The sequence below is a fragment of the Engystomops pustulosus genome, chromosome 1, assembly GCF_040894005.1.
Source record: "Engystomops pustulosus chromosome 1, aEngPut4.maternal, whole genome shotgun sequence".
In the NCBI taxonomy this organism is placed as follows: domain Eukaryota; kingdom Metazoa; phylum Chordata; class Amphibia; order Anura; family Leptodactylidae; genus Engystomops; species Engystomops pustulosus.
The window spans coordinates 67,001,952-67,018,650 of record NC_092411.1 but is presented as its reverse complement, the minus strand read 5'-3'; the positions used below and the strand labels follow the sequence as shown (position 1 = coordinate 67,018,650).

Genomic DNA, 16,699 nt, shown 5'->3' with positions numbered 1-16,699 from the left:
TATCGAGCCCAGTCACGCATGCTTGAAGAAGGTGACTCACGTCACACGATGGAATAAAGCCACTCTGCTTTTTTCACAACTTAGAGTGCTGCTGCTTTCATTGATTTACACATTGGATACCCTTGCCTAAATGTAGTTTACAGCCCAGGCTCCTGTGAAATATTTGAAATATATTTTTGTGATATGGTGCATTAGTAGAATATGGAAACCTAATGTGCATGGGGAGGGACATAAAGTTTGCCAGTTAGGGGCCCCATAATTCCTAGTGGCGGCCCTGAATACATTATAACAGTGCATTATATTCAAGTTATTCTAGACTGTAACTATTCCCAAACATAAGACTAGCTACAAAGTGTCTGTACTGATGGGAACAGTAAGGGTTTGACCATACAGGACTGTTATGCTACAGATTTTCTGCATTGAAAAATCCTTAACATATCCATTTTTTGCTGTTGATTTTGTACTACAGTTTTTTTCCATAGATTTACCTTTTGCATTATAAATGTTGAAATATGTTACGAAAATTGTGAAAACGACAACATAAATTGCCAAGCCCAAATTGAGTGTATGTAGATAAGATTAATGCGACATTGTTACCAGATTTTTCCCCACTAAGCAACTAGCAAAGTCAGGCAAAGTAGTAAATGTCCTACCTAGAATTTGCTCCTTTATGTAAATTTTTGTCTGTTTACCTAAAAAAAAAATCGCCTGCGCAGCAATGTGAAAATTGCTGAAAGGGGCTGTAGAGAGCCTGAGATGGGTCAAACTGAGAGACTGAAGATGGAGCATCCCTTGGTATGGCCTTATCTTGGGCTCCATAGTACCTACAACCTTAAAGTAAGAATTTCTTCCTCCAAATCACATCAGACTTGTGGTTCTGTGAGCTACAGAATCAGAGATATAGGCATTCAAAGACAAATGTGGGTATTCAATTTCTATCTGCAGCTCACTTTCCATATAGTACCACAGTTACTATAGAGCCTAAGTTAGCTGTGTCTGAAGTAACGCTTCCCCTTTATCCTCTAAAAGTGACTCCTTTTAAGTAAAAATCGGATTGATATTGTGACATGGAGCGTGCAGATAAAGAAGTTTGGCTTCTGCTCCATTCTCTTAATCAATGGTATGCGCCCCATGGATGCAGCAATCAATCTTTTGTCTTTTGGCTTGGTTCATACTTTTCATATCTTTTGACAGGTTTGGTCCCCCGTCACGTGATCTGCCTTCATTGGAGACATGCCACTGGCTGGAGATGTTTTAAAACTATCCCCTAGATGTTGCAATCAATTTTATTCTCATATCACTATGTTTCTCACATACACAATCCAGCAAAATCCACAAGTGTTAAGATTTTCTGTACTATTAAAACTACTGAATTACTATTGCATCTAGCAAACTGCATGCATTCTCATTTCATGAAAGTGCAATTCATAAAGTGTAAGTCATATTGGCCCAACAGCTATGTATGCCGAGTTTCAATGTCTAACCTGAAACTACTATATTACAGTGTAAATAGCACAGTGGTTAGACACATATCATAAAATTGTCTTTCACATATAACTGCAAGTGCAAGCCAAAGCTATAAAGAACCAGCGCCTACAACTATGTAACCACTCCCTTTCTGGAGCTCAAAGCTGTAAACAGATTCTCCAAAAATGATATAAATACGATTTACGATTTTAATATGAATCACAACTTTTCTGGTGAATTAATCCCATATAGAACTGGGTTCCCAAGGAGCATATGAAGCACCATTGACTTACTTCCGCAACATGTGAACCTATAATATATCAATTTCAAGTGAGTCTAATGCCCCATGCACATGACAGTATTGGGGGGTGTTGATATGGCTGTATGACCGCCCCATAGAGGTCTATGGTACAAGGTGACAGTGAGGTGAGCAAACACTGTGGGACCTGTCCTATATTTTGTCGTGGTGGCTGCCCAGCTTTTTCTGGAGAGGAGAGGGGTGAAGGGCGCTCACCCCTTTACCACCCAGGTGTGTGCTTACCCAGATCAATTCCCAGGCGAGCAAGTGGTGGTGTGCATGAGGCCAAATAATTTCCATCACTGTTCTTTGTGGCAGTTCCTTTTTCATGCTTTTTTAATAAGCATTTTATTTTTGTGCTGTTTGTGGTCACTTATTTTTAGCATTCATTTTTTAATAGTTGTTCTTTAGCTTTAGAAAACTCTACAGCAAAATGGCTTGAAGAAAAAGAAAAAGTTCCATAAAAAAGACAATTAAAAGTAAACACAAAAACACTGAAAAAAAGTAATTAGTAAGCCTTTTACATAAATACCCTAGCTCGTGATGTAAAGTCCTAGGCGGGTTGTAATTACCAAGAACACCGTCCCTCCATTCATGGTCAAATTTTTATGATGCAATTCTTTATGTCCAAACCATTACTTTCTCTCCTTTTTGATTCATACCTGTCAAAAAGTAACAATATTGAGGGTCTACAGTCAGTATATAGACTTTTGCAAGTGGATCCAAAATCTGCTGTCAAATGCAAAAAAAAAAAAAAGCAATTATATTATTATAGCAATGAAGGACAGAGGCAGCCACTGTCACACTGCTTTCTAGCAGACACCAGTGACTGCATCTCTTGCACCTGTCATGTGTCAGACCGGAAGTGTGTAGTGAGCAGCACTACGCCACGTGACCAGGGCTCTGCTCATCCCTCGCCTTTTATCTTTCTCCAAAAACCATGGCGAGAGGATGGCGAGTGACGAGCCCCTGTGCACTGCTTGTACTGCTGCTGCTGGCTTGTAGCATCCTGCAGTGCTGCTGCTCCCTGCACACAAAGGGCTCCTTGTCTCTGGACCAAATCACCTTCTATAAGGTAGTCGCACTGCAGGCACAGCTTCCATACCATAGACTCGCCAGATGCTTGCTGGTGTGAGATCTGATGTCATCCACATTTTCTATTAAGAGATTATGTATATTTATACCATTACCATCCTTATCTACCATGCTCCATACATTGCAGATATCTGTACAGTATGGGTCCAGCTGAACCATCACTCATTTCATGTCTGCAGTATTTTCCTTCTTACTTGAACTAGCAAGTCATTATTTTCTATTTAGGATATAACTGCACACATAGGGTTAATAGGCAGTAAACAGGTCCCCCCATACAATTACTGCAGCAAATAGATGATAACCGAGAAATCGCTGCCTGGCGTTCTGACCAATCCTTTAAAACCAAGTGTCCTGTTCCAGTAACCTGATTGGGGAATTGTGTGACAGCACGTTCTGCGGTGGTCTAGCATCCTCTGTGTGTAACGTGGAGATTTCTAGCTATGAACATATAATATTATTATACTTTTCTGCATCCTTATAGATGATGTAAGGGATGTTTAAGAAAGCATTTAGATGGATGATGTGCTGTAGTTTCTGCCATTCCTTTATACCATAGCACTCACAAAACTGCCACATGTGGCATTCCAACTATTTGCTTTTAATAAAATAATTTTGGATCAGATGTCTGCCCTAAGGAAGGGATTAATGGATGAGCTGCTGTGATGACAACACGCTGTCTGAATAAAAGGATTCAACATTAAATGGAAGATCTGGTTTATATTAACATGCAGCAGCTTTGTAGCACAAATTTCAGTGACTGTTCAATGCAGTGACAGAAACACTGTCATTTGGATAAAACATTCTGGCAGTAAATTGCTGAATTTTATGTTATAAATCTGTTGCAAGCAGTGTAATTTCAAAGGCAGTGGTGGATTAAAGCTGCCATGAATATTATATATGACTATTGTGGCCCCTGACGAGAATTCATTTTCTAAACTTCTGGAATTTTGGATGTGTCCTTTCTGTCTGCTCTTAACCAGAATTTTAGGACCTTTGGAGGAGCTTCAAAGGTCCTGAAATGGCTCTTGTGTACATGTGATAACCAATCCACAGAATAGGGGATAATTCCCTAATCGATGAGGATCTGACAGCATGGGAACTTTCTTCTGGGAAGGCAAGATGGCTGAGGTGGCTCCCAAAATTCAAACTACAGGCATTCCCCTACTAAAGGACACCCGACTTACAGATGACCCATAGTTAAAGACGGACCCCTCTGCCCCCTTTGACCTCTGGTGAAGCTCTCTGGATGTTACTATAGACTTAGACTGCAATGATCAGATGTAAGGTGTCTGTAATTAATTTTTATTGATAATCCTTGATCCAATTACAGAAAAAAAAAATTAACTCCAATTGTCACTGGGGCAAAAAAAATGTCAGGATCTACAATTATAAAATATACAGTTTCGACTTACATACAAATTCGACTTAAGAACCAACTTATGGACCCTATCTTGTATGTAACCCGGGGACTGCCTGTATACTATTGGGCAGCCCAATTTTCTCACTTCCCATTGATGTTCCATATGGAAAGGACATATTCCATGGCGCTCCTTATCCACCCATACTCAGACCTGTTTGTTTCCCCTGAGCTCCTTCTGTTTGGAGATGGAGGTGTAGTGAAGACTTCACCACTCCTGTGCCATTCACCACTCCTGAGTCCATTCCCATTGTCACACTACCGGCTTTGATAAATATTCCCCCTTATGTCATAACCCATCTCTCTGTGAACTTTCTTAGGTTCCCAATAGGGCTAGGTGGAGATTCAGAGGAGTCCTTTACATGGGGACATCTGTGTGGGGGATATACTTCTCTCTTTCCAATATCTAAAAAATGCTTATGAATTACCTAACTCCTTCAACCTTCCATACCTTCAGCTTTGACAGTTTCTGGCGATCAGTTGGTAGAGCAGGTTTGTTCTTAAAGGGAAACTACTACCACGATTCTACCTATAAAGGTAGATCGGGTGGTAGGTGGATGAATTCGACGTGAGGATAGCCCTTTTTTGGGCTAATCCTCACATCCTGGCTATCTTTTAGAAAACTTTAATGCTGGGATATGTAAAATTTTCGAAGTGGCTACTGGGGCGTGGAGTAGCCGGACATGAGGCTACACAGTGTGGCTACTCCACTCCCCAGTAGCCTCTTTACTCTGCCTACCACTGAATCTTCGGTGCGCAGCTCCTCGTAGCTGCGCGCCCTCGTCCGGGTCCCCGGCGTCCTGCGCATGCGCAGAACGCAGGCCTTCGGGTGCACGGCCGCAGCTCCGGGGCCGGAGCTACTGCGCATGCACAGAACGATGCAGATGCCGAGGGACTCGGACAAGGGAAGAAGATTAAATGGTAGGCGGAGGAAAGAGGCTACCGGTGGTGTGGAGTAGACGCATCTTGTAGCCTCATGTCCGGCTACTCCACGCCCCAGTAGCCGCTTAAAAAAATTTACATATCCCAGGATTAAAGTTTTCTAAAAGATAGCCGGGACGTGAGGATTAGCCCAAAAAAGGGCTATCCTTACGTCCAATTCACCCACCTACCACCCGATCTACCTTTATAGGTAGAATCGTCGTGGTAGGTTCCCTTTAAGTTGAATTTGTATGTACACTCAACGGCCATTTTATTCGGTACACCATGCTAGTAACGGGTTGGACCCCCTTTTGCCTTCAGAACTGCCTCAATTCTTTGTGGCATAGATTCAACAAGGTGCTGATAGCATTCCTCAGAGATTTTTGTCCATATTGACATGATGGCATCACACAGTTGCCGCAGATTTGTCGGCTGCACATCCATGATGCGAATCTCCCGTTCCACCACAACCCAAAGATGCTCTATTGGATTGAGATCTAGTGACTGTGGAGGCCATCTGAGTACAGTGAACTCATTGTTATGTTCAAGAAAACAGTCTGAGATGATTCCAGCTTTATGACATGGCGCATTATCCTGCTGAAAGTAGCCATCAGATGTTGTGTACATTGTGGTCATAAAGGGATGGATACTCAGGTAGGCTGTGACGTTGCAACGATGCTCAATTGGTACCAAGGGGCCCAAAGAGTGCCAAGAAAATATTCCCCACACCATGACACCACCACCACCAGCCTGAACCCTTGATACAAGGCAGGATGGATCCATGCTTTCATGTTGTTGACGCCAAATTCTGACCTTACCATCCGAATGTTGCAGCAGAAATTCGAGACTCATCAGACCAGGCAACGTTTTTCCAATCTTCTACTGTCCAATTTCGATGAGCTTGTGCAAATTGTAGCCTCAGTTTCCTGTTCTTAGCTGAAAGGAGTGGCACCCGGTGTGGTCTTCTCCTGCTGTAGCCCATCTGCCTCAAAGTTCGACGTACTGTGCGTTCAGAGATGCTCTTCTGCCTACCTTGGTTGTAACGGGTGGCGATTTGAGTCACTGTTGCCTTTCTATCAGCTCGAACCAGTCTGCCCATTCTCCTCTTACCTCTGGCATCAACAAGGCATTTCCGCCCACAGAACTGTCGCTCACTGGATGTTTTTTCTTTTTCGGGCCATTCTCTGTAAACCCTAGAGATGGTTGTGCGTGAAAATCCCAGTATATCAGCAGTTTCTAAAATACTCAGACCAGCCCTTCTGGCACCAACAACCATGCCACGTTCAAAGGCACTCAAATCACCTTTCTTCCCCATACTGATGCTCGGTTTGAACTGCAGGAGATTGTCTTGACCATGTCTACATGCCTAAATGCACTGAGTTGCCGCCATGTGATTGGCTGATTAGAAATTAAGTGTTAACGAGCAGTTGGACAGGTGTACCTAAGAAAGTGGCCGGTGAGTGTAAGTAGACTATTGTAGTTTCAAATATTTTTTTGCTGTAATTGGACCAAGGATTATCATTAAAGCCTCATTACAGACACCTTACAGCTGATCAGTGCAGCCTCAGAATAAAGTAAAGCATGCAGAGAGCTTCACCAGAGGACACAGGGGGCAGAGGGGTTCATCTGTAACTAGGGGTCGTCTGTAAGTCGGGTGTCCTTAAGTAGGGGTCCGCCTATATATATATATATATATATATATATATATATATATATATATATATATATATATACACTCACCGGACACTTTATTAGGTACACCTGTCCAACTGCTCGTTAACCTTTCAGCTAAGAACAGGAAACTGAGGCTACAATTTGCACAAACTCATCGAAATTGGACAGTAGAAGATTGGAAAAACGTTGCCTGGTCTGATGAGTCTCGATTTCTGCTGCGACATTCGGATGGTAGGGTCAGAATTTGGCGTCAACAACATGAAAGCATGGATCCATCCTGCCTTGTATCAACGGTTCAGGCTGGTGGTGGTGGTGTCATGGTGTGGGGAATATTTTCTTGGCACTCTTTGGGCCCCTTGGTACCAATTGAGCATCGTTGCAACGCCACAGCCTACCTGAGTATTGTTGCTGACCATGTCCATCCCTTTATGACCACAATGTACCCAACATCTGATGGCTACTTTCAGCAGGATAATGCGCCATGTCATAAAGCTGGAATCATCTCAGACTGGTTTCTTGAACATGACAATGAGTTCATTGTACTCAAATGGCCTCCACAGTCACCAGATCTCAATCCAATAGAGCATCTTTGGGATGTGGTGGAACGGGAGATTCGCATCATGGATGTGCAGCCGACAAATCTGCGGCAACTGTGTGATGCCATCACGTCAATATGGACCAAAATCTCTGAGGAATGCTTCCAGCACCTTGTTGCATCTATGCCACGAAGAATTGAGGCAGTTCTGAAGGCAAGCATGTTGTACCTAATAAAGTGGCCGCATATATACATATGTGTGTATGTGTAATAGAGACACAAGGGCCTGCATAATATCTGTAAGAACAAAATGATACGTGCTAATTAAAAAGTGGAATGACATTTTTACTGTTCATTTATTGATTTCTAAATGTATTGACGTTTGTTATAATCTTTAATGAAGAATATTTGGTCACCTCTTATACTGCAGGTTATTCCAAAGATGAAGTTTGTGTTGGTAAAGTTTGATACTCAGTATCCATATGGAGAAAAGCAGGATGAGTTCAAGCAATTAGCCGAAAGTTCATCGTCCAGTAAAGAACTTCTGGTGGCTGATGTTGGGATCTCAGGTATTGTAGCTCCACTGCTGCAAATAACTAACATTTATGTTACTATTGAGGCAAAGTAAGAGAGATTATTAAGGGAAAAAAGTTTAACTTAATAAAGTTGTTGATGTTATTGATGTAATGGTTTAAATAAGAAAATATCTTTACTGGTTACATTGTTATATGTAAGTGGCTGGTCATCTACATGATTGAAAAGAGTGGAAATTCCTGCCTCCTGTGCTTTGCACTAAAGTCCCTCATTGAGTTCTCTGTATAAGCAGAGAGTGAGGTCTTGGGATGGCTACATTATTCTCAGACCACTGGGGGGCATTTATTAATTGTATCACACGGTCAGTTTTTTTTTTTGCAAACAAACTGTGTGGTAAGACAGGGATGTTAGATTGTGGTGCAAGGGATTAATAAATTGGTGCAAAAACAAAAAGGGTCTGAAATTACCCCACATTCGGAATCGGAACTAGAACTAGGTATACTTGCTTTTTTGGGGTCTAAGTGTGAGACACATATTGCTCCAAGAAAACTGTCTGAGAAACTAAAAGAGCAGACAATCGGGATTCTCGGTGGCAGCCGAAAAAATACTGTTATGAGGGTCGGAAAAGGAGCAAAATTGTGACACATACAGCAAGGATAAGAAAATGAATAATTGCCCCCCATTGTCTTAAAACTGAGGATGTGAATCCCGCTTCTCTTAGGGATGCAAAATTGATACTGAAAGTAACATGCATAACATATGCGTTATACAATAATGCATATGTTTAAGTAAGGTTTAAGTGGACTGCACTTCTCATTATGCCCCTTCTCTGTTATTCTCTTGGTAATGTATGAATCTGTCAGGAACCAGGGGTAGTGGACCCACTGGACCACCGCGGACGATGACGAGTCAGGAATGGAATCAAGGTCACAATGGTAAATCAGGATAATCGCAAATGGCATGGAACAAAGCTTTCTCTTAGGCATTGAAGCACAAAGATCTGGCAGGGGTCACAGGAAGGGGCAGGAACTTATCTTGGCAGGCGGCCAGCCAGTGCCAATTATCTGCGCGCTGGCCCTTTAAATCTTACAGAGCCAGCGCAAGGGGAACACGCGCTGGACCACGAGGAGCGTGGAGACCGTTATGGAGCTGTGAGAGGTGAGTCAACATGCAGGCAGGCTCCGGGGCACAGAAAAGTGCGCCTGCAACCCGGTATGTATATGGCTCGCAGGGGCACCCGTGACAAAAATCAATTGACAGTTCAGCTTCTTCCTTTTTATTCAGGAGTAAGTGTGTCAGATAGCTTCACAAAATGTGTTGGGTTTTTACCCTGTTCATTTGGACATACACTATGTTGGTGTTGAGGAGTTTTATGCTGTAAGAAGAGAATAAAATAATTTACACTGGAAGTTCTGTTGCCAGTGCTGGATCTTTGACCCAATGTCAATGTCAGCAGAGGGGGTACGGTCAGTGATGTATGGAGGGGACCAGTAATTGACTGCTTTTTAGTCGGGATTTTAATGCAATGTGTAACGAGTGGAGGGACTGGCATAGAAAACATAAACCAAAATAGTTAAACAATATCAGTCATTGGGGTCCAATAATTCCAGCTCCATCTATATGTGCTGTGAACCACTGATGGCAGATGTTCAGCTGTTAGATTTCTATTTATCTGATATTGATGACCTTCGCTGTGTATAGGATATAAATATCCTGAAAGTGGAAGACCACTTTGTGTGTCCATGTGTGGCTAAACTGTTCATAATTATTGTTACGCATAATAATTGTAGATCAAGTGGGCGTTGACCAGACAGAACTGTGATAAGGGCTTTGAGTCTCTGCAAAAGTTGTACTGACTTCCTTTTACCCAACATCAGAATCTATCAGAACAACAGAGCGTGCCAGCTCTCATATGCAGTTGCTGTGTTTTCAGTTCAAAGTATAGACTTAGAGTAGATGCCCTAAAATACTGGCCAGCCGGCGCAGCAGATTACTGTATACAATTGGGGACATTATCTGCTTATAACAGGATGTTGTTGTAATTTACCAAAAAAAATGTCTAAGGTGGGGGGTCACACCACGATATTTGCCACATGTTGTAAGGACACATCAGGAGAATTACGACGTGTCCTTACAAAGTATGGCACAGACGTATCACATTGTATGCCTATACAGTGTGATATGTCGCCCGGGGATTCACCCTCCCCCTTCAAATGTGGTCCTAATATGGACAGTAACATAACCTGGTCCCCCCTACTGTCGAGCGTCGCAAATGCTCAGAGCGACATATACGCTCAGCGAAGCTGTGAGGAAGGATGCAATAAGCTGCATATGCTCCCCATAGCCGCCATTGCCTTTGCTAAGTGCATACATTGCTCCGCCGGAGGCTGCAGGATGAAAAGACGTTGCTTGCTAGGACTTTCCATCCAGATTTTTTTGACGTACAGGAAACAGATTTAATAACTATGCCTAAGTCTGCCACTTGTCAATGTATACACTAAGGGGCAGATTTATCAAGCTGTCTGAATGTCAGAATATTTCTAGTTGCTCATGGCAACCAATCACAGCTCCCCTTTATGGTTCAACATCAAACTTTATTGACTGTTACATAAAAATACAGAGTGCAATAACATGTTATTTGGTTTGTTACAAGTAGAAATGTGTATACATTTGTATCATTGGTGCATATGTACTTTTATGATGGTATACGTCATATTTGGTGAAAAAAGCTAACTTTTTATAAACATCAGAACATCAACAAATGCTAAGACGACCATGTGGCCTGTCAAGAGTAGTTGGGGAGAAGAACTTGGGAGTGGGTGCCAAACATAATACAAGACAGCACATACGAGGGTTTAGGGATTTGGAGGGGAGGGGAGGGGCGTACCGTACTTTCCAACATACACCTAAGTTTAAGGGACGTGTATCTTGTTACCTGAGGTTAACCAATCACGCAAAGCCGGGGTGTCCCGGTAGTCAATCCAAGCAGACCATATGGCATTGAATTGGTTATATCTACCTTCATCACTCGCCTTCAATTCCTCCATTTGTTTGATTACATCTAGCGCCTCTATCCATTGCAACCTGGTCGGTGCTTCAGTCGATCTCCAAAGCCTAGGAATTATTTGACGTGTGGCCATAAGAAAGTGGCGCAAAGCTCTTTTTTTATATTTTGCAATAGTTCCAGAGTACATGGACAGAAGCGCCACCTCAGGAGTTGGAGTAATACTTCTCTTGTATATACTGTTGTAGAGGTCAAAGACAGCCCGCCAGAGATCCTGGATGGGACCACACTCCCACCAAATATGAAGCATGGAGCCCCTTCCCGCTCCACATCGCCAACATGTGTCCGGAACAGAGGGGAACATTTTGTGTAACCTTACTGGAGTCCTGTACCATTGGGTTAAAATTTTGTAGTTCAGTTCCTGCATACGACAGGAAATAGACGACTTATGCGTCAATATTAACGCTTTTTGCCATTGTGCAGGAGTGAAGGATTTGTTAAGTTCTCTCTCCCAAGCTCCTGCACAAACCGGGCGGGCATCTGCCAGATCCAGCCGTGTCAGCATGGAATAGACCAAGGAGATCGCGTGTGGAGGTGCAGAGGTTGAAAGACAAATGTCTTCAAATGAGGTGTTGGTCAATAATTGTTCCACCTTTCCCAGTGAAGAGACATAGTCACGAATCTGGAAATATAGAAGCCATCTGTTGGGTGGGACGCCAAGTAAGGTCGTCACCTCCTTCTGGGTCTTAATTCCTGTGTCTGTGACAATGTCTCTCATTCTAGGGAAACATGAGAGGCCAGCCTTTGTCAATGAATAGAGTCCAGCAATAGCTGGATTACCAATAAGTGGAGTGAGCGGACCTGGGATTTTGATTAGTCCTGAGGTGCGTGCAAACTTCTGCCATGAGGTCAGGATGAGTGTAAGAAGGGGAGAAAAGTCTGTATTAGGCGGCAGTGAAGACCACCAGAATGCTCCCAGAGCTTGTGTGGGACTCTGTTCTAGTTCCATCTCTACCCAGAGTTTTGAGGAACGCTTGTGAAAGATGTCTAGGATATAGGTGGCAATTGTTGCCTTATAGTAGCTGTGGAAGTCTGGGAGCCCTGTTCCCCCATCAAGTTTATGTTGCGTGAGAGTTGTGTGCCTAATACGTGGGTGTGAGCCTCGCCATACAAAATTTTGAGTTATGCGTCGGAGCTTATCAAAGTATGACCTGGGAAGGGGAATGGGTATAGTTTGGAAGAGATATAAGATTCGGGGCAGTATCTCCATTTTTAGGACGTTGATCCTGCCAAACCACGATAAGGGGAGTTGTGCCCATTTTTCTAGGTCCTTTCCAATGGTATGGAACATAGGCTTATAGTTGAGGTCAAAAAGCGAGGACATGTCCGAGGAGATGTGTGTACCCAAATAGTGTATAGATTCAGTTGCCCATTTGAAGGGGTAGTTAGCTTGTAACCATGCCTGTTCAACTGCGGGGAGGGAGATATTTAGAAGTTCTGACTTATGTGTGTTGATTTTAAAATTGCTTACCGCTCCATAGACACTGAATTCCTTCGTTATTGCGGGTAAGGACGTGTTCGGGGAGGTGATGTATAATAATAGATCATCTGCGAATAGTGAAAGTTTGCAATGTTTCCCGCCCACTAGAAGACCACGAATGTCAGGGTTAGACCTCAGAGCGTTAGCCAGGGGTTCCATTGCTAAAAGATAAAGAAAGGGGGATAAGGGGCAACCCTGTCTCGTACCGTTTGTGATGTGAAGTGGATCTGATAGCGTGCCATTAACTCGGACTAGAGCTGTGGGATCACGATATAATGCCAAAATGGCCTGCATGGTCCTGAGGCCTAGACCGAGCTTCCTAAGAACTCCCATCAGGAAATCCCATCGCACCCTATCAAAAGCCTTCTCCGCGTCTACTGTGAGAAGGCATAATTTGTTACCAATTGCTCGCGCTCTCGCTATCAGGGAGATTGTTTTTACCGTATTGTCTTTTGCCTCCCTTCCTGGAACAAAGCCCACTTGATCTAAATGTACAAGGTTTGGGATATGAGATTGGAGGCGATAGGCTATCATTTTTGCAAACAATTTTACATCCACATTTAGTAATGATATGGGTCTAAAGTCCCCACATGTGGTTAAGGATTTCCCCGGTTTGGGTAAGACTATCACAGCTCCCCTTTAAAATATTCATGAGCACTGGTAAAATGAATGCTGAGTTGTGATTGGTTGCCATGGGCAACTAGAAATATTCTGACTTTCAGACAGCTTGATAAATCTGCCCCTAGGTGTCTACACCAGGTGCTTTTCCGACGTATAGGCTTAGCGTATTAAAAATATTGTGCTGTGAACATTTCCTAAAAGACCAATATGGAATAGGGTGTGGCTTAGTGGGAAAAGGGGTCTGCAAACATAGCCAAATAATAGGAGGCGCAAAGTAGGGATGGTCAGTTTTAAATTACCCCAGATCAATTACCCAGTGTTAGAAAGTTTGATAAGTGTTACAGTATAATACTCTAACTTCTTACTGTCTAACTTTAATAAATCTGCCTTCAATGTGCTTCGGACTGTCCTCCGTCATTCAGGTTTTTTTGAATGCTTTTTTTTAAAGCCAAAAAAGGTGTAGTTTATAAAGGGTGAGAACATATAAAGGAGAAATGCAACTCCTCATTTTTTCCACTCCACTCCTGTTTTGAACATAAAAAAAATGCATCTGAAAATCTGAATGTGTGAATGCTGTCGAAGAGTCTTTGATACTTTCATATAATCTACAGCTCCCTAGGATTTTGATATATATATATGTTAAACGGTACAAAACAACAGAAAAGGCTAATGCAAGTGTATACCTACCACACGCTCTTTGAAGACATATTCAAGTGATTTTATCAATATTAGTTGATAAAATCAACTAATACCTACCAATCACCCATTTCCAGCCTGTGCTGATGGCTGTTCTCCGTCTGTGAATTGCGGACTATGCAGTGGATGCATGCATGGATGGATCACATGCATGGATGGATTACAATCCCATGGAGAAACTCCAAGCATCATAGTGTGATATGATGCAAGGAGTCCTTCTTCACAGTTCATGAAACCTAGCTAGCGCATGGTGCGATATCTACAGCCCAGTACAGCTCATCCACAATTCATTCAGTAGGCATTCATCTGTAGTTACCTTGATCTGCCACTACATAGAGAATGGAACTGATGATCAGTACTAGGTGGAATAAGGATAGGTCATCAACCTGTCTTCAACAGATCTTTCATCTTTCATCTGGAACCAATTTTTAAGCCTTTAAGCACCATCAATTTTATTGTGGCCACTTGAAGTAGAACCATATGGCAAAGTGATCCTTTCACCTGCTGAGGTTGGTCTAGAGTAAAGTGCTTGAAAGCAGCGACAGCAGTAGAATAAAAGTCTATTGAAGTTATTGAAAACCAAAGCATTTGGGGAATTTCCCATGAAATTGGTTATTTTCTTTTAAACAATGGTTTTACTGCAGGGGTAGCCGTGGATTTGAGGATGGATAGGTTATATAGATAAATAGAGATATTGAGGCACATTTATTTACCCGTCCGAGTTGCGATCCCCGGTTTCGACTGTCCGACGACGATGCACTGTGCCGCGATCCACGTAGATCCTGCGCCCGATATCCTGCACGTGTTGCTCCCCACTCAGGTCAGCGGGAGTTCTCCTTCTACTTCTCAGTGCATGTAAGTGCTTGGCTTGTGACACAAATTTAAATGTTAAATCATGCGCTTAGTCCGAATCTGTCAGATCGTCCAACAGCCCGCCCCAAGATTTGTGTCGCGTGAAAGCCGGCAGGATTGCGACACAATCCTCAACGTGATCCCCGAAAAATGAGGCTGCGGGACCCATAGTACATAAGCCCCATTATATACACTTACTGGTGACATACCCACTGAACTTTCTTACAATGTCTTTCTTCTTCTGTACTTATTCTTTACTGTCCTGTGATTCTTTTGCAGATTATGGAGATAAACTTAACATGGAGTTGGGTGAGAAATACAAGCTGGATAAAGAAAACTTCCCATATTTTTATCTGTTTGTCAATGGTGATATTGAAAGCCCAATCCCCTATACTGGAGTGATTAGGACCAGTGCTATACAGCATTGGCTGAAGACTCATGGAGTATATCTGGGTATGCCTGGGTGCCTGGAGGACTATGATATGCTGGCTGGAGAATTCATAAAGTCTAATGAAGAAGAGAGGAGTGAGCTCCTTAAGAAAGCTCAGACTATGTTGTCCAGTGACGGAGAACTAGAGAAACAGTCAGCAGAGCAGTATATGAAGATCATGAGCAAAATCCTAGACCAAGGGGAGAGCTTTGCCCACAGCGAGTTTGAGCGCATTACAAAACTAATTGAAAAGAACAAGATGAGTGAATCCAAGAAAGAGGATCTACAGAAGAGGCTCAATATTCTCAGCAGCTTCCAGATCAAAACTCAAGACAAAGAGGAGCTTTAGAAATAGATATTTAACCTATATAGTCCAACAGCATTTCCCCACAGTTCATATTACCTGTACAGGAAACATTCTGATGTGCCCTGTCAGACTTCATGGACATCTGTTTTAGGAAGTATTACTACCCTCCTTGGTTTCTATACACAGGCAGTCACCGGGTTACGTACAAGATAGGTTCTGTAGGTTTGTTCCTAAGTTGAATTTGTATGTAAGTCGTAACTGTATACTTTATAATTGTAGATCCAGGCAAAATTTTTTGGGTCTGTATGACTATCTGATTTTAAAAATGTTGGATTGTCATAAAAACCAGGATGAACAATAAATCTTAATTACAGACGCCTGTGATAACTGTTATAGCAGTTTATTGTAGCCTAAGGCTAAAGTACAGTAAATTACCAACATCCAGAGGTCCGTCTGTAACTAGGGGTCATTTGTAAGTTGGGTGTTCTTAAGTAGGGGACTGCCTGTATAATTATATATAATGTTCTATATATCATTCTAAATAATGTTCTACTTTATTGTGCACCACAACAGGTGTCTATTTTCTTACATAGTAAATAATATAGTATTATTCTATCACATTAAAAGATAATTAGTATTTTTTTTATTTTTTGTATTGTGGCTTTCTTCTGTGCAATCGGAGGCACATTCAAACAGTTCCTAAAAGATAAAGTAATAGTAAGCCCTGCCTTCATGACAGCTTACTGATAAGATACATGGTGCCTTAAAGGAAGGTTGTCTGTTAGTACAGGTGAATGGTTGGTGTGTGTTATTGATTTAGCTACATATTGAAGTATAATTCGCTAAGCAGTGAGTATTTCCAAACTATTCCATATAAACTTATTCTGAACTTCAAGCATATACTGCAACCATCCCTATTGAAATCTTGCAGATGAATACATGTATGCATCATACGGTAGAAATCAGACATCCAGCTAGATGCGTCTTCCATGTCCCTTCATCAAAGACTGTTATGACTTGTCACATAAAAGTAATTCTATGTAGTGCGTGTGACTTATTTTAGGGTTGTTGGTGCCCATGTTGTTAATTTCTTAATCCTTTAAACTCCAAAGGGGTCAGTGACATTTCAGTGTATAACAAGCGGACTTTTGACAACATACATGTGTAAATGTGTCAGATATCAATAATCTGTTGTAAGGCTCCTGCATCAATATATTCTAATGGGAGATTGTTCATCAATTGATATACTTTTTGTGTTCTTCATAAAAAAATAAATAAAAGTAATAAAGTATTAATGGCAGTGAAAGA

At 42.1% G+C, this 16,699-nt stretch overlaps 1 protein-coding gene across 2 annotated transcripts; it reads left to right on the top strand.

Annotated features, from left to right (window-relative positions):
- The first annotated feature begins 2,675 nt into the window (after positions 1 to 2,675).
- ERP29 (endoplasmic reticulum protein 29) lies at positions 2,676 to 16,686 on the top strand. Of its 2 annotated transcripts, XM_072142831.1 has the most exons (4): positions 2,676 to 2,840; positions 7,838 to 7,976; positions 14,934 to 15,448; positions 15,501 to 16,686. In XM_072142831.1, exons 1-3 carry the CDS (start codon positions 2,706 to 2,708, stop codon positions 15,431 to 15,433), a joined length of 774 nt encoding a protein of 257 aa, XP_071998932.1. In that variant the 5' UTR covers positions 2,676 to 2,705; the 3' UTR covers positions 15,434 to 15,448; positions 15,501 to 16,686. The 2 variants fall into 2 exon arrangements, with proteins under 2 accessions (XP_071998932.1, XP_071998924.1); XM_072142823.1 differs by having other exon boundaries at positions 14,934 to 16,686.
- Positions 16,687 to 16,699: the final 13 nt, after the last annotated feature.